Below are 18,108 nucleotides of genomic sequence, written 5' to 3'. Positions count from 1 at the left end.
AGGAATGGACTGGTGGCATTTCTGCACACTAAATTTGCAAATAGTCCATGTTAAAGAGTCATTTTGCATTTGTTGTATGAACAAACCCATGTTACAGCATGCATAGATCGGTTCACGTTATTTGAAAAAACCCCAACATTATGGTATTATTAACTAAAGTGTCTTAGGTAAATAGCGTGGGCTGCATTAAGGGGCTTAAAACATTTAAAAAACCCCATTAGACTAATGTCACAGTTTAGTTTAGAGTGACAAATTAAAAAGCCCATATTTCATCAACCCAGGTTATTTGCTGTATCTCTTTGCTACCTAGCACTGTTGTATTCTAAGTGGGCAGCAGGGAAGCTCTAACTCCCACCAACAAAGGGTTAATATAATTATGGTTAGAAAAGTCTTGTTACTAGCGGACATGCTTTGATTATTAGATCAGATGAAGATAAAGAAGCAATAATTTTGAAAGTATTTCTGTATTGTTTCATTAAGTCATAGAGTATTAAAGAATTCCCCCAAGATATGGTCTGAGAACATTGCTTTAATTTGTGAAACCGTGATTCATTTTTTGTGGAGGCAACCATTACAATCTCAGTTATTTTAGAAGCAATTCCTCTATAATCAAACAGGGGATCAACACATCATCACTGAGATTTAGTTCTTTGTACAACAGATCCCAGACACAGGTTTTCCAAGCACTTTGGGGTAAAAGTAGGTATTTTGAAATATTTTTGCAGTGTAACAATCAAGGTTAAAGAGGGTTGAAATGACTAAAACTTTATCACTGCCACTGCATCAGACACTATCAACAGGAACCTAAACACAGAGCATTAGCGGGGCAAGCCTATGAGAAAATGGAAGGAGATTACTGAAATGAAAATCAAAGACTTGCTCTGTCATTTCTATGATCCTATTCCCTTTGAAGTTAATGGCTAAAGTAATACTGACCTCACCAGGAACATGCTTTATTCCAAGAAAATCTGTCAAGTGCAAGGACTCAAGATATTTTCTATCAGGCTTTATGAAAAAATAATTAAAAAAAAAAAAACATAACACGGGTGTAGCCAGCAAAATGCATCCCTCAAAACCAGGCCAGCTCCTTCCTCCCTCGTTAAGAGTGGTGCCCACATGGTGACAGATGGGCAGAGACTGGTATTGTCAATATAGGAACCTAATAGGTTTCCTTTACTTTGCTGAATTTTCATAAAAATTCTGCAAGGCTGTCTTAAAACATGTAGAAAGCATACTGAATGCAATGCTTCGGCTTTCATCCCTAACAGACGTTTCTCCACATAAATTACACTACACCAGAGCAAACCCAGTAACCGCTAAAAAATGTCAGAATTAGAACAATTTGTAAGAGTTTCAATTGAACCTTAAATCACTCTGATAGAGGAAAGCTACCCACGCCACAGTCAGAGCTAAGTGGGTACTATCAGCCTCCTGCTTTCAAAAAACTCTCAGACTATAAAACCTGCAAAACTACGAAGTCTTTAATGGAATAGATAAATTTACCTTGTTTACACTTTGGAGCTCATAGATGGTAGAACAATGAAAGAGACAGGAGTTAGAGGGAACTGATTCATAGCACATGTCAGGAAACATTTCTCCTGCTTACTGATAGATCAAAACTGTGTGGGCTAGCGCACAGAGAACGTAAAGCTGCTGAAGCAAAAGGTAAAAGGGTCACTCACAAAAATGTTAGACGTTTCTGCTGGTTTTAGTGCAGTGCTACTGGTATCCAAATGAGTGTAGGACTGGCCCGCTAATTATAAACGGGAATTGCTGTGCAGCAAATATACAGTTAATTAAAAAAAATAAATGGTTATTAAGGCTAAGAAGCCTTCTCTCTGTGTCTTGGTTTTACTTATTTTTATGCTTTAAATTATACATTTCCCTTTTCCAGTGGAGAGAACTGGAGGGGGTAGCAGGTAAATTCAAAGACAGACCACAGCACAATAAACATTCCTGGCAAATCTGCAATACCAATCACTGGGATGGGAATCAAAAGTTTTAAAACCTAAGAAGGATTTTCTGTGCCTTTTCAGTTCAGCTATTTCACTACATATCCATGGTAAATGTACGTTGGCTGCTGTAAGTGGTTTTAATTCTAAAGGTAGGCCTGTTCTGCAAAAACAAATTTCAAAACAATGAGATCTAGGTAAATTAAATTTCAGCAAAATGGCAATCACTTAGAATAAAATATCACAGAAACTAGAATTCAACAGCATCCTGAAGAAGTCAATGGCTTGTATAGTGCCTCTCAGAACCACAGAAAACTTACATCAGTAAAACCCAATACTGGTACAGCAGTTATATCCTTGGAAAGCTGCTGAGCACAGAACTGAGCCTTACTTTAAGTGTGCTGTTCTTGGCGGTCAGCTGCTGCTCCAGCTGTGAGATTTGGCTGCTGGAGTTCTCCCGCAGCTTGGTGAGGCTGCCCTGGAGTCTCTGGACATCTTCTACGAGCTGAGCAATTTCCCGCTCCTTCGCAGCCAGTTCTACTTCCAAGCTGGACCGTGTTAGCACCTCGATGGCCTGCTCCTAAAGAAGTAATAGACCACATGAATAAAAAAAGGCAACAAGCTTGAATTCAGGGCAGTTAGGTAAGGACCAAGCATGGCATCGGGTGGCATGAGAGACAGAAACAATTTCTAAATCTGGGACTTCCATAATTGACTGCATGAATCTGGAAGATGAACCTTTCTACTCCTCAGGACAGCTCTTTTGTAAAATAGGGATAATGGAGTGAATAAATTTCCCCATTTCTTAAGTGCACTGGAAAGATGCAGCCATGAAAGTCAAACGATTCTATTCAGATCTATTTATTATTAATAGTCCAAATGCTTTGACAACTATGAAAATCTGTGCTTACAAAATACTGATCATATCAAATATTCTGAAGTAATGGAGCAGAATTTCTTAATCAGGAATGGCAGAGTCATGTGCCTTTGGCTGTTCATACGCATGCTGCACATTTCAGGCAAAATTGTCAAAAATTGCCCCAAACTGCTACTTCCAATGAACTTGCTCCTTGCATGAAAATTGCTCACTGTTAACATTATTGCTAGCAACTAAAGCCTCTCCTCCATGGGGATGAAGATAGATCTGACAGCTGTAAGACAAGGCCATTCTCCCTTTGGTCTCCACTTTCAGAAATTCCCTTTCCCAAATCAGGATCTTTCTTCTTCCAGTTTCCCACAGCTGCAAAATCTGTCCTCAAGTCTGAAACTTCCTCACTAGACCGACTTTCCAGTAGGACATGAAATAAGAGAGGACAGAAGTTAAGAAGAAGGTAGATCTATTCAGAAAGATAATACAGACTAATTGTACCATCTCTTTTGTCTCCTTTTGTGTTAAGAGATCAACAGCTATAATGCATCAGAGCTCTGAACCTCTCTTCCATGAAGAACATAAGGAAATCCTTGTGCAGATCTGGGGAGCACAAGGCAGCCCAACAATGAACGCAAGTTCCATTAAAAAGCCTGAAACGCGTCTAACAAAGGTTAATGGCTGTTCCTCAGAAAACACCAGTGAAGTAGGAAAGAATCCATTTACCAAGAAAGAGACAATGATTGTAAGCATTATACCAAAGATCCTATGGCGAAAGAGCTGAAAATTCAACCCACCGATGCTGTCACCCAAGCACTTTCCTTACAATTCAAGACGAAACTGCCGCAGTTTGAAATACACTCCATACCCTCTTTTCTGGAAAATACAGGCACAACAAAATACCTTTTCCCTGTCTTCTAAACACTTAGGTTGATTCTCAGTGACTACATCCCATTGTATCTCACAGAAAGCTACATGTACGAACAGCAGTTAACAACGCTCTCCTATTACACTGAATTACACTTTTAACTTGAAAAAACCTCTAATTTGCTTGCATGAAACATCACAAGTTGTATAATCATCTGCTGCTTGTGCCTATTGAGACTAGAACGTAGAGTCTGAAATAAGATAGATAATGATCATTTTCATCCTGCAGTAGTTGTCATATTAAATATAAATGAAGTGCAGAAGTACTATTAAATACAAGAAAGACCTAATGTTAAAATAATGATAAGACTAGGACATGAGATAGGAAGAGGCAGGTAATTCAGAGTTACAAGTGATATTCAGGCTTTTTAATTTTTTTATTTTTTGTTTTGCAGCCTGCTTGTCTATCTTTTGACTTCTCTGAGAAAATACTGGGTCATATTAATAGACAACCGCTTGTCTATCTTTTGACTTCTCTGAGAAAATACAGAAAAAACAGAGCTGGGGGACTTACGGTTTGTTACTCATTCTCTGCAAATGTATTTTAAAGGCAACCGCGTGTTTGTCTGATATCAGTGTCAAGCACGTATATGGCTTGCAAGAAACAAGCAATATAAGGAGAATGATTTCTTTTGTTCATTAAATCCGCTGCTTAGAAGTAGACTAAATTTCACTTAATTGCATATTTACATTTAAATACTCCTATTTCTCCTTTGGCAAACAAAAATCAAAATAATCTGTCTGCTCATCTGTGATACCTGTTAACCCAGGACCAGCTGGAGTCCTGTAATAGCACTCTGTGCCCGCAAGGTCCCATCGGCAGAGTCAGCGCTACCAACCTCCCCAAACAGCGGTGTTTGCTTTATTTAGAAACACACAGAAAAGGCAACAAACAGCCAAACCTTTCAGAGTACAGGGTATCTTCTCAATTTTCTAAGCTTCTTTTATTGGATTTATAGGTGTAATCCCCAGTTTAGACATATTCAGTGAAAACTGGAATGATATCGAATTTATTTCTAGTTCCTCTGCCAGCCCATACACTAAGAATAACAAGACCCAGAAATGGGCAGGCAGTAGGGTCCCTGCTAATTCAGCCAACTCTGAACAAAGTTGGTCCCCTCGGTCTGAAGCTCCATGTCCCTGCTGTGCCCTCCAGGCAGGCAGGTTCTGAAGGCCCACCAAGGCACTCTTTGTTATACTGCATTCTGCCTTTCTTTTTCCTCTGCTAACGCTCTTAACAACGTGAAATAATTTCTGAGAGTTGCCGCTAACCGCCTGAACCGGCAGCCATGGAAAGCTATGGATCACTGTACTGGTCACCATGGAGCAGAGAGACCTTTGTCCTTCCCATGGTCTTCTGCAGCCACCAACCTCCTTAGAAGTTTAACCAAACCTCAATCCCAAAGGAACACAATTCCACTGCAGTTAAAATATTACTCCGAACAGGTATTTTTATAGCTGCGAGCATAAATTGAAAGAGCTGTACTGCAGGAATGTCAGAAACCTGTAAGAGTCAGTAAATATTTTCTCTCACCACATCAGGTGCCTTCTGGATCTGCGTAGCGAGTTGGAGAGATTTGTTAGCTGACGAGAGCTGCTCCCTTAAGGTCTCTGCCTCTCTCTGAGCCACCTCTGCCCTCTGAAGGAAATGAAAAGGGGTGAAAAGAGAAAGTACATTCAGTTTAACAACTGACAATTATTACAAGAACATTCATCAATTCATGCCTGACTGAATATAATTGATTTTCCTAAACACTCAACCTAATAAATGTTAGAAAAAAACATAGAATGTGATGGATTTTTATTTTAAACAGTACAAGGAAGAAATAATTGAGCGATTATGACAGTAATTTAACGCTAGGAGCAAGGAATCCCCTGCTGATACTAATGCTGCGGCCCACTGAATTTCCCAGACTGAATAAATACAAGTGGAAATGGAGTCTTTTTATTCAATTTCTTTCTATTCTCATAGACCAAGCAGATTTTATTGCAAGGTTCCTCATGGGAATAATTCTCACGGGTAAATGCTGAATTAAAAGATATTCTGACCATTCTCTCTAACACACATACAATGTTGTGGGCTGTCTTTCTTCAGTAATTATTTCCCAAAACATGAATCGCCAGATTCTGTTCTTTCAGCAGGTCTATTTATTCAACAATATTTAACCCTAAACTGACAATTTTGCGCAGATCAGTTACCAACTGCTGAGGATTTACGCAATATCTGATAAGCCTGTGACTTGGCTACCAGACAAAATTCCCATACAAATATTGAATAATAATAGAAGGGAGAAAGGCAGAATTAGGAGGAAAGGCTGTCTGTGCAAGAGTCTGGTAGAGACAGATGGATCAGTAACTTCAGGCAATAAATAGCAGCAAAGTCCTTTTCATAACTGTGTATAAGCTTCTGTTAAGAAAGTGGAACAAACCCTGGTTGCTTTTACAGTATATGCTCCTCTTGGTCAGACTTTCTTCTCTCTTTTTTGCAAAAATTTGTTTTATTTTTACAAAACCACATCGCTCTCCTCCTTGAGTAATGACTGTTTTTCACCTGGGCTTCTCCATGCAAATCGTGCTGCACTTTCAGCAGAATATAGCTAAAATAATTTTCTATCTGCACTTCCAAGATGTATCACTGACTCTTCCAAACCCATGAACTGCCACCAATCACGGTCAAAACTTTTCTTGACCAACTTTTACACTGATGGGTCCCTCCCTTTACTGAATGATAAATTCATTTTCAAGCCACCAAAACTGCCATATTTCTGTGTGCCAGACTCTCTAGTTTTTCAGCTAGTCCGTTTGAAAACCTAAGTCGTCTGAAAGAGCGAATATAGAACCTATACCCTGTGTGCGTGCATGGTCTTTGACTTACCAGTCAAAGCAGAGACTCTGTCTGCATGTTTAATCAATCAGTAAACGAACGGCAATCAAATACTAAATGCATCATCTGTGCTATTTGCTCATAACATTATATTAAATGATTTTGCATAGGTTCTACAGCTGTAATTAAAGTGTAATTGTAAAACGTACAGTAACATGGCACTAATAATCAGAGCATGGGACACAACCCATTTTGTGCATGAAAAAATGGCAGCAGCATTAAAAAGGCACAAAAAAAGAAAGTTTACGCTGCTTATACTGCTGGATAATATTAGGACCAAAACCTGAGCTAACAATACAGATTGAGATAAATTATCTTCTCGCACTTTATTAGATGTGGATGTACATACATTGATCTAATAACTGCTAAACAACTCCAGCAAAGCAGGACAAGTTACTACGCTGTGGCGCTCGCTCTTGCATCTACTGCTGTATAAGTAATGGGTTTTGCAGCCTTAAGCAATTCTGCTGATGGCTTCCATTCACAGCAGCATTGTTTTGAGAATCTATTCAGCTTGCATGCAAGCAACCCACAGAGGATATTTCTAATAGATGTTACATCTGCATATACAGTAAGCTGTCAGCTGCCCTTTCTGCGTAGCCTCCCCAGCCAATTCAGAACACCTGTTGTAACCCTGTGAATAATACCAGACAAGATTTCATGCTACATTGTTAAAAATACATCAACAGAAACTTTGGGCAATTCTGTTTGGGAAATACTGGTCAATTATTCTTTTTTTTTTTTCCCCCCAGAATGGAAGCTTTTTAGAGCCAGAATTATAGATGTGTTCAGTGTCTGGAAAGCAATTTTGGGTGCTGTTGCAATATAAATTATAAATTACACACAGAAGCCTGTTAAAAGAATGGTAGTTTCAAAATTGAGCACTTAAAAGTTTTGAAAGGCCAACCCCCAGGCTGCAGGTATGTGCCAGGGCTTCGGGAGGCAGGCTGGAACCGCACACTAACACGCTGTTGCTTTTTTCCAACGAGACCCCCCTACTTCATTCAACACTCGGGATGAATATTGCTCTGTGAATGAGTATTTTGCTTTGTCCTCCTTGTTCCGCGTGTGACCTCTGTAGTTTATTTACAGCAAACTAATCCCACCCTCCTCTGCAGATAGGATTAATCGCTTCCTCATGGGCTGTGCTCTGGTTTCCGCCATCAAAGGATCCAAGTGCTTCAGAAGCGTTAATGAATGCACTGGCACAATCCCCATTTTTAGCTATCTGGGCTCCCCAAGCCCCCAGCATAGTTCCATTTGGGTGCTCGGCGTGGTGGTGTCAACCACAGCCTCACCGTGTGGCACGGGCTGCGTTTGGCCGCTTCTCACCTGAGAAAGTTGGCAGCTTGGCCTGCACCCAAGACCCCATACAGCAGCTGCGGTTCTGCTCCCCTGCAAAAATCTCTGGTTTTGCCTCTCTGACTCCTGCCCTTCTCTGCTTGTCACTTTGTCCCCTTCGTAATTAATTTTGGCCGCTGGAAGCACCATTTCTGTCTTCTTTGAGCTTCACAGTGCCTTTAACTTCAAGCAGGCAAAAGCAAGCTCGTATCTCGCACGACCTAACGAATACACACAAACTTCCACAATTTTTCTTACCCCCACGATTTCCTCCTTCCTCTTTTCCTTGTTGCTTCTTCTCCCAATGTCCTTGGAGCAGCCCCGTCCCAGTCCTTCTGCTCCCTCTCTCCCCACCACAAACCCCCTTCTCCACTCCCCGCTCTCCGTGCTCTCACGCTGACATTGCCCGTCTCCCCGCAGTGGTGGGGGCAGCCTGGAGGAGCATCTCCCCTCCCAGCTCTCCCGTCAAAGTGGCACTGAACCTTACATTACAACCAAGAGAAGAAAAACCTGGCTGGTTAATGTTCACCCAGCCGGCGCAATGATAGACTGCAGCGTGCTTGGGACAGGCACGGACATCAAAGCCAACAAATTCAAACCAGATTCTGTTGAGTTTGTGTGAACTTGGGGTTTTTTCAGCCGCTTATAGGCTGGCCCAACTTGGGGCTGTTTTTTTTCTTTTGCTACTTGAAGCAACACAAGATAGAACCCTGAGAAAAAGGCAAACCCTCCCTCATCAAGTGCCAAGCCCCTTCTCTTAAATATGGGCACAGCAGGCTCCTCACCAAAACAGCAAGAACAACTCGTAACATGTGGGGAAAAATGGATTTTTTTTTTCTAATCTTTTTCTTAGAAATGGTTCAACAATTTTTCCTGAAATAAAAAAAAGAGAATGCAGCCAGAGACAGATGCCCAGTATGGAAAATGGCTAAAACCTAGCAATCTTGCACAACTCGGAGCCACTGGAAAGTTCACACAACCTTCTCTTTGTGTGAAACTCTCCCATCGGCTAAGAAATATGTATGCCATAGTGCAGTTGCTTTTCATCAGGCAGTGCTAAAACTCTTGGCTTCTTACTTCCATATCTACTACGTGCAGCCTAGAAAAAACACGCTAACCAGCGACAGTCACCCTACTGGCCTTGATGGAGATCATGCAAATCCAGCATTGCCTAGAAATAAGATTTTCTGAATAGCTCAGCCATACAGTTCCTCCGAATTTCCATACTGCTGTTTTTCTAGCATGGAGCTACCTCCCTGGTAACAAAATATTTCAAAATACTTTCCTTCTCCTTAAATAGCATGTAAATATTGTGCTCTTCACAGTGGAGCCAGTAGGTCATGATTGTAATGCTGCCGTGCGCTTTCCAATTAAAAAAAAAAAAAAAAAAGAGAAGAGAAGCCTTACACAATATATCCAGTTTAAATTATTCTCATTGTTTCCTGACAAGATAATGAATAGCATGAACTGAGTGCTCTTCTACTTACAGTAAAATGTTAATTTGATCAAAGACCAGTGGTGTGAATAGCAAAATGAGATACTTACAAGCAAAAAAGTCTAACCTTTCCCTTAAAGTTCCACCAGCCAAACTATATTTCCTTATTACATGCTAAATTCAATGCTATACGTGGCAAAAATCTTCCTATGGGCTAGGAGTGTATATTATCACAAGTAATTCTGCCGAAGTTAATGAGCCCGGTTATGGCAGTAATCACCATGCTTGGTTTTAAGTGCTTGAAGCTGACATTCTCACTTGCAAGCTGCCACAAAAGCTATGTTTTCACGGAGTGCGAGATCAATTAAAGCACACTGGTTCAATGTGCTTTAATTTTCTAACTTTTGAGAAATAAAAATTTATTTTAAAACCTTTAAATGACCCTAGCTTTCACAGAACAACAGCAAGGTTATCACAAAATCTGTGACATGAAAAGACTCTTCAGGGTCCTGGCACCTATTTTTTTCCAGCAATGGAGAATTACATAAAAAAAAAGAAAAAAACCCTCCAACAAACAGAAGAGGTTGGGTTGTCTTCATTCTTGTCTTCAGGCTATTGCACTTTCCTTTGTGCACTGAAAGGCTGCCAGATAAATGTATTCCCAACTGAAAGCCAAGCATTTACAGGAAACTCCTGTGCTTGTATGAAAATAATATTAACCATATTTTGCCTTTATACAGCACTTCTCTGTGCAAGGATCTTGATGTGCTTTATAAAGTAAATGTTATTATTCCCATTTTACAGATAGTGAAATCACAGGATGAAGCAAATGACCTCATCTGCTATAAACCGGCGTAACCCTGCTGAATTCAGTGGGGCTATGGCACACCATGATGGCAGGGGTCTCGTTCGCTGCAAAGGGAGTCAGAAATAAAAAGCAAATACTGTGGCCAGTATCTGTGTTAGCCGTGGTGAAGATGAAGGAGTCAGTTCAAGATGAATACATTTCTTCGTGGAACCGTAAACCCAAGGACTGCCGCGTCCCTGGTTTTGTTGCCACCGGTGGGTCAGAGCAAAACCCTCCCGCGCAGCACTTGCAGCACCTACATTGCGTTGCATTTGTGTTGCTAAGTGAAAGAGGAGAATTTATTCCATCTGCTGCTCAAAACCATACATATTTTATAGCAATCTCACTTAGTGGGAATATCTTTTCAAACCATTTTCCAATGTGATTTGTTAGAGATCGGAAGGTACTGTACTCGATGAAATAAAAAAATAATCAACTTGAGAACAGCATTTCTGTGAAAACGCCCTGGTGGGGTTTTCTTTTACTTCTATAGCAGACACTGTTCTATGGATTTTAGTGGCAGTTTGGTTCCAAAAAATGCTGAAACTCACTACCCCTTCCTCTACAGATCTTAAAATCTCACGCTACATTTATGTGGAGTAAATGGTACAGATCCAGCCTAGATTCTTTAAGTATTTTAGAAAGAGCAGTTGTTCTTGTTTTACTGGTAACAGAAGTTTCTAAATTTTACTTTCTTTCCTCAGAAAAAATAAGTAGAAGAAATCTAGGAGCACTATCAGCACTGTGAAGATGTAAAGAAAACATTTTTGTTTTCCCAAGGGATAACATGGCATAGACACTCTGTGTGGAAAAAGATTCATTCTTTTTCTATAGCTTTCTCATTAAAGTCCACAAAAAAAAAAAAAAAAAAAAAAAGGTCCCATGTTCTCTTTCTGTTATTACTCCCAAAACCTAAGGATACCTGTATCCGAGTCTGTTTTTCAAATCTATTTTCTCCTCCTCAAGATTAAAATACAATAATCCAGGATCAACCAACCCTAACGAAGTCCTTCTCTTTTTCTTTTAAAAGTGAAGAAGCACTTTTTTTTTCAGGAAGCCCAAATTACGAAGCCCATTAAACTTCCTTGGTTTTTTTTAAACAATGTGAACTGAATGTATAAAGCCAGCAAACAGACCTGGATACCTCAATGAAACCACAAACTTAGACCCAGTATTAAAACCTTAAAATGAGCCTCTCTTTTTTTTCTTTTTTTTTTTTTTTTTTAAATTTAACACTCCAAAGTGTTTCTGTTTTCACAAAACAGGAATTACTGTTTTCAACAGAAACCTCAGTTTTCCTCAGGCACAGCTCAGTGACTCCAGGTTGCTAGATGAAGTATAGAAACAGAAGGATAATTCATTTGGATAAATTTGTCATCCCAAAGCTTTGTGACTTACTGCCATAAACACTTATGAGAAAGGTGTAAACTTGGAATGGTACAGAAAAGTCCTAACCACAAATATTTGTGTAAAATACACATTCACACAACTGTAACTGTTGCAAATGCAGAAAAGCACACTGGAGCTTCATTAACTTCACTGATTGGAAATTATAATATTCTGGGAATCAAACAATAAAAAATTCAAAGATGCTATATCCTGAACTATGATAAATCATTTATTTTGACAAGTAAGGGTAGTTTAGTTTTAATTATTTATTATTATACTTCGTAGCGTATCAGAAAATATGCTGTGATTTATTGTGCAAAATGAAATCTTAATAAAACGAGTCCCTTCCCCAAACTACAGGATTATTAAATCTTCATGGAAATGCGAGGGTGAACTCTTGGGTTATTTTTGTTATCGAGCCAGAGGATTAGTAAAGTGAAAATAAGCAATTCCTATTGCATTTAGATATATTTTGACTTCAGCCCTTTACGTACCCAAGCCATGCAAGCCATACAGTCTTGGGATGAGGAGAAAAGCAGCGAGGGGTAACAGACCCCCTTGCTGCCTCTTGGGCAATGCAGTCGCATCTGACTGCTAAAGCAAGCGGGGGCCATGGGCTTCAGGCTTCACCCCCCTGCTGAAGCTCCACATCGTGGAGCTAAGAGCTCCTCCTGGGGCAGGTGTCAGTAGACCAACCGTTTTGATGTCCTGTTCTTCTCCTTTCTGTGCTGGTTTATACCTCTCAAGATTTGAAGTGGCAGGGTGGCTCCACAGGCCACCACTGACACCCACCTCCTAGCCAAGACCTGCCTCACCCTTACAGAGGGTGTAAATCGGTGTACTTAAATTACTCTGTTTGAGCTTTGTCAGTCTGGATGAGACCAGCCCTGCTGCAAAACCCCACTCAAGCTCTTGGATTAACCATGCTGAGTGCCTGGATTAGCAGCTGAGAAAAGACTGTCATCCCAGCAGCCTGCTGCCACCACGCTGCTACGTCCAGCACCCGCCTCCAAACCCCTCCACTCCAGCTTGCTCCCCTCAAGTGAGGGATTCATTTCTCTCCTTGGTTAGGGTTAAGGTTTGGAGCAAAATTCAGTTTATACCTTGAGTTAATGACACAATGGAGAGAAATGGAGCTTTGCGGTCACTACCCCTTTTTCTTTCTAAGCAGAAAATTGCAAAGCTCACTGGTATTTAAAGGTAATTATTTTTATGAGCTAGGAATTTCTTCTGGGGATGATAGCACACAAACAAGCCTAGAAAGCTCCTGCATGAAACAATTTGAGGATCCAAATGAGGAAAAAACAGTGGTGATGGAGTCTGAAGACTAAGAAGAATGGTCCATGCTTCAACCAACAGGACACAAGGGCAGGAGTTAGAACATCAGCTCTGTCCCCATGGCTTTCATCACCTAGAATATGGACACCTGGATCAATGTCAATGAGTACATCCACCCTCTTGTTACTGCAGAACTGGAGAGGGAAATGGCACTTCCCACCTCTTAGGAGTCAGAGAGGTGTCCTCACCTAGGTGTGGACAAGCAAGGGGAGTTCAGAAATGCCAGCTCCGGATTTAACAAGGGCAGTAACTGAGAAAGGGATTTTGAAGAAATATCAGGTATTTAAAAATCTACAGCAAATATTTTTCACATTTTCAGTGGAAACATTTTGCTATTCTGTAAATTCCTGCTCCAAATCCCAGTCATTTGGGTCAGTGTTAATTCCAGAGCAGCAAAACATCACATCAAAATCAGCAAGGCAGTCTATCCTCAAAGCAGGAGTCATGCTGAGCACTACTCTTTAAAGGTAGCCTTAATAATGGGGAATAAGTACTTACTGAAATGGTAAAAGGAAATGTTAATTTAACTATTAAATACATAATTATGTTAAGTACTTGTTTCTGCAATTGTAACACTTCAGCCTGATGCAAACTCACTTTCTGGCCTGTGCAATGGATTTAATTTCTTCCATTTTTTTTTACCCAACTATGAAGAGGTAAAACACAGGAATTGCTGCTACAAAGATTACTTAGTTATAATTTACAGAAGTGTTTTATAAAGGTAAAGCATCACACAAGACAAGGACTCTGGGCATGTTTCGGCAAACCAGTAGGTCACTGCTCCTGCTCCTCCACCAGTGAACTTTTCCTTCCCCGTCTCCTCCGAGGCCACACGCTCCCCTCGCATCCCTCATCTCAGCGCTGCTGCTTCTCTGATGTTTTGTCGAGCTGCCTCAATTTGCTAAACCCACAGAAACCAAACCTGGCCCCTTTCCCTTCCCCCCAAATTCAGGCTTTTCTGCAGTTACTGAGCTCAATGGACCCAATGAAGGGTCCCCCAACTGCAAAAGCTGCTATTAGGGAAGGGACAGGACCGCAACAGCCAGGAGGGGGAAGCAGAGGAGGGGGACAGGGGGAAAGGGGAGACAGAATCACCTCTTCTGGCTTTACAACAGCTCAGATGAATTGCCCACTCATGTTTACATACAGATTCAGAATTTGCTGAATTATAACCCAACTAAGGGATATACACATAAGCAGTTATAAATGTTGACTAATTTAAAAAAACCCCAATAAAATAAAAAAAAATCCTGACATTGCAGGTTTGTTCCAGTTAGATAGGAAATGTCTTTAGTGTTTCTGTATAAACAGATACACTCCATTTTAGTATGGCAACAAGGAAATCAGAAATACCTGTTCCTTAACTACAACCACCTTTCCACTCTGAGAAAAGAAAAAACCTCCTGGGTAAACCACTGCTACAACTTTGCAAATACTGCCTTTGCAAAAATCATGAAACAATTCTACCAAAATATCTTTAGCATCTACATAATTTCTAAAAAGTCAAATTTTTCAAATATTTTCAAATAATTACTAGCACTTTCATAAATATTTAATGCTGTCTACAAAAGTTGTTTGACAGAACTAAAAACCCACTATGCAAAGCCTGATTTTCTTGTACTGACTAAATAATCAATGCAACAACTTCCAAATCTGCCTTCTGCTTCGTGAGTATTTTTCTAGTTCATGAAGAACTAATGTAAAGGATGACATACTTGCTATACTTGTCAGCTTGCACCAGGGGAGTGTGCGGGCTGAAAGCTGATCTAACCAAAGGACAAAGGCAAAACAGAACAGCAGCTGGAGGGGGAGTGAATTTTAACAGGATCAGGGACCTGGTCTGGCTCATGGTGTGGCTCCACAACCACTCCTGCAAGCACGAGGCGTGCAGCAGGACCCCATGGTGGGGAAGGAGGTGCCACGGTTCTTCCTGGGAGCGAGTTGTTCTTAGATAAACTTCAACAGGATTATAAAACCATAACCTGAGAGAGTTAACATCTGTAATCTCTGATCTTACCCAACAGAGGGATTAATGAAGCTCACCGATAAGCAAATGGCTGGTTGAGGTTTCCCTCAGTGAAACCATCACCTGTGGCACCTATCACCTGTGAATCCTGCATGTCCATACACATCTCTTTCATCACCTCAGTCACTCAAAGTGCAGAATGGACCAGAAGGGCACTTTGCTTGGGTGCTAGGTTTGGGCTTTTTTGAAACTTTTTATTTTAAAAAGCTCCGTACAATTGTGCCACTTTCTGGAAGAGTGTGCACTGTGAGGGAATGCGTGAGAGACATTTTGCAGTCTACCAAATCAGCATCTGCAGGAACAAATTACAATTTCTTTTTCTCCTGCATGGCATAGTCTGATCCAACCCTCGCTAAAAATTAATATGCTAATAAAACATATCAGAAAAGGAAGGAAAAAGAAAAGTCCCAAGAAGTCCACAAAAGCTGGAGCTGCAGCAGCAGGTCAGGCCTCCCTAGGTCAGGCTGCCCTGCGCTGCAGCCTGCTGTATGAGTTCATGCACAGTGCAATTGCAACATTCATAACAAAGATACCATTTTTCGGTATTTTTTTAAAAGGACACAGACTGATCAGCTAATCTGTTGACTGGTGAGGCCCTTTCATTTGGGTAAACCAGTTACCTGCATGTCCAAGTAGGGGCCAACACGATGGATTTAGAAACACAAACCCAAGAATAACTATAGTGGGAAACTTAAGTTTAAATTATTAGAAGGTAAATATATGGCAAGCACTACTTTACTGTGCATACAATCCTTACAGAGTATCCCTAAAGAGCTGTATTTATCTCTAAATTCGCATATTTTCTTACTCTACACAGTTATGACTGTTAAGTGCATATAAAAGGACTGTCATGAAATCCAAAAGAGAAGGGGGGGGAAAAAAAAATCAAAGTCACACTTAGAATTTTATGAGGGACTCATTTAAAAATCATACCTGATTTGCTCTTTCAAGGTCTGTCATGATCATCTCGATTTCATCAGCCCTGGGAGAACAAGAGAGCAGAAGTACCGTTATCACATGAAGAATGCCTGCTATATGAGTTCATGCACAGTGCAATCGCAACATTCATAACAAAAATACCAATTTTCAGCATTTTTTTAAAAGGACACAGACTGATCAGCTAATCTTTTGACTGGTGAAATCCTCTTGGCTTTCAGCGCTGGTTTGCAAGTCTCCAGTTCTTTTGCCTGTTATGTATTTTTGCAGCGAAATAAGTGTATCGATATCTGAGCATGTTCATTAGATTTTTGAAGATCTCACTCCCCAACCTTCTGCAGAAGGGCAGCAGCATCTTTCCTGCATGTAAAGGTGCTTCACAAATGATAATTATGGAGAAGTCGAAGACTATGGTTCTTCAGTCAACTACTTGTACACGTGTACACGAGAGTAGCCTGGAACTCTTCTGTTTCAGTGTGCCTAGCAGTTTGGTTCTAAATTTGGCTAAAAAAAAATATATCACGAGGTCAAAGAGACCAAGAAATTTAATTTTACATTATGTAGAAACGAGTTTTTTGACACAAATTTATGAAACTCTAAATTTAGACTTAGGGTCTTAATGTATTTTGCAAAGCTGAACAGGAAAATCAAAGGGTTGAAAACTATACAGTCAAGGAAAACCAGATCCTTCACACACGTGTGTTAGGTGGCAGCTACCAGCCCTGACCCTTTAAAAACCCCAGCATTTCTGAGACTTCACTCACACAAATGGATCCAATCCTTAAGCAATCTTTTTTTATCACCATGCTGAATCATGGGCAAATATTTCACACTTGTGCTCTCACCTGTGAAAGGTACCCGGAAAAGGGCCTACAGACCTCAAAGTATGTTCTGTATCAATATAATAAGACGTATTACTTCTCCCCAGACATTTTGCCTGTCTTATATCTCTGGACCATATGGAAGCAATAAACACTATCCTCATCTCCTATGAACAGCAGCTTTAACCAGCAAGTTCTTTTGCAATCTGCCAACACCATAATGTCTGTTTTTTGTTTTTAATCTGTAGCAGATCATTATCAGTAAAAGCTGTGAAATACTGGAATTCCCTTCCTCTGCCGATGCAGAAAAGTCAGGGTTTGTTTTTCTGCTGATCCCACAGAAGACCCATTCTTCTATGCAGGTGTTTTCTGGGAACGATGGTTAATTGAAGTACATCAGGGTACTGGCACACTCGACACTGGATCATTACACTGAATATTGACTTACTGTTCAACAGCATTTTAGGTTTCTGCATGCACACTTAGGGAAATGTAGTAAAAGATCATAATAAGTAAATGTGTATGTATATAAATTAATGGAAAATTATTTTTAATTACAGCCTTTAATGTTGTCGGGGCAACACGAATTGCCTTTTGAAAAAATCTTTTGGACAATAATGGAAAACAGATTAACATGTGTTTTCCTGTGCAGGAGAAGCTAATGTGCTCTTACGTTGGAAAGAAATCATGCACACGATGTTTTGAATTAATAATAAATAATAGACATTAGTTATTGAATTGAACAATCACTCCTTGGGCAAATAAGGATTCCAAGTGTGCAGGGAGTAGCCAGAAGACTAACCTGGACAGGTTAGCAGAAGACTAAAATAACACTTTCAATCTCTTTAGCCCGTGTAGTTGTGAAACTCCAGCCCCAAAATACTTGTTAACCCACGTACAGAAATTACAGTATTTCATATGGAAAAGAAGTCCCTAAGACTGTGCAAATGACCCCTGCGACAGAGGTAAGATGGAAGAGAGCAATCTAATGCACCAAAAAAACCCCCGAAAACCCCCCCATGTTTCCCAGCATTTTACAAATATTTTTAGCCAGGATAGTTTAAGGATCCTCTTTATATAAGCTTATGCATTCAGGCTGAATTTATGCGTGAATGCCTCAGGTTATATGGAGCCAGTAACTGATGTCTGGATTATATCACACGCCTCCCAGAACAGAGCTGGGAATGTCCCATCCCAACACACCGGCTACAGCTTAAGTGAATCCAGTTTCCACTCGCTTCTCTGTAGGGTTTGGAGAACAATAAAATCACTGCCTTTCCTCCCAAACCGGGGGTGCCAGGTATCAGCCAAAGGTCTGAAAAACTGCAGAACCTGAGAAGAGCA

The 18,108-nt window shown here is 40.4% G+C and overlaps 1 protein-coding gene across 2 annotated transcripts in view; it reads right to left on the bottom strand.

The window, feature by feature from the left end:
• Positions 1–18,108, bottom strand: part of CUX1 (cut like homeobox 1) — a 250,607-nt gene that overhangs the window by 87,446 nt on the left and 145,053 nt on the right. For both annotated transcript variants that reach the window (XM_035900513.1, XM_035900512.1), the window contains exons 9-11: positions 15,941–15,989; positions 5,282–5,386; positions 2,344–2,532 (exon numbers count right to left, since the gene is read on the bottom strand). In XM_035900513.1, coding sequence (XP_035756406.1) covers positions 2,344–2,532; positions 5,282–5,386; positions 15,941–15,989 — 343 coding nt within the window. The remainder of the gene's footprint in view (positions 1–2,343; positions 2,533–5,281; positions 5,387–15,940; positions 15,990–18,108) is intronic.

Source organism: Egretta garzetta, unplaced genomic scaffold (assembly GCF_000687185.1).
Source record: "Egretta garzetta isolate BGI_Z169 unplaced genomic scaffold, ASM68718v1 scaffold108, whole genome shotgun sequence".
In the NCBI taxonomy this organism is placed as follows: Eukaryota; Metazoa; Chordata; class Aves; order Pelecaniformes; family Ardeidae; genus Egretta; species Egretta garzetta.
Note: the sequence above shows the minus strand (reverse complement) of the source record. Positions and strands in the feature narration are given on the sequence as shown.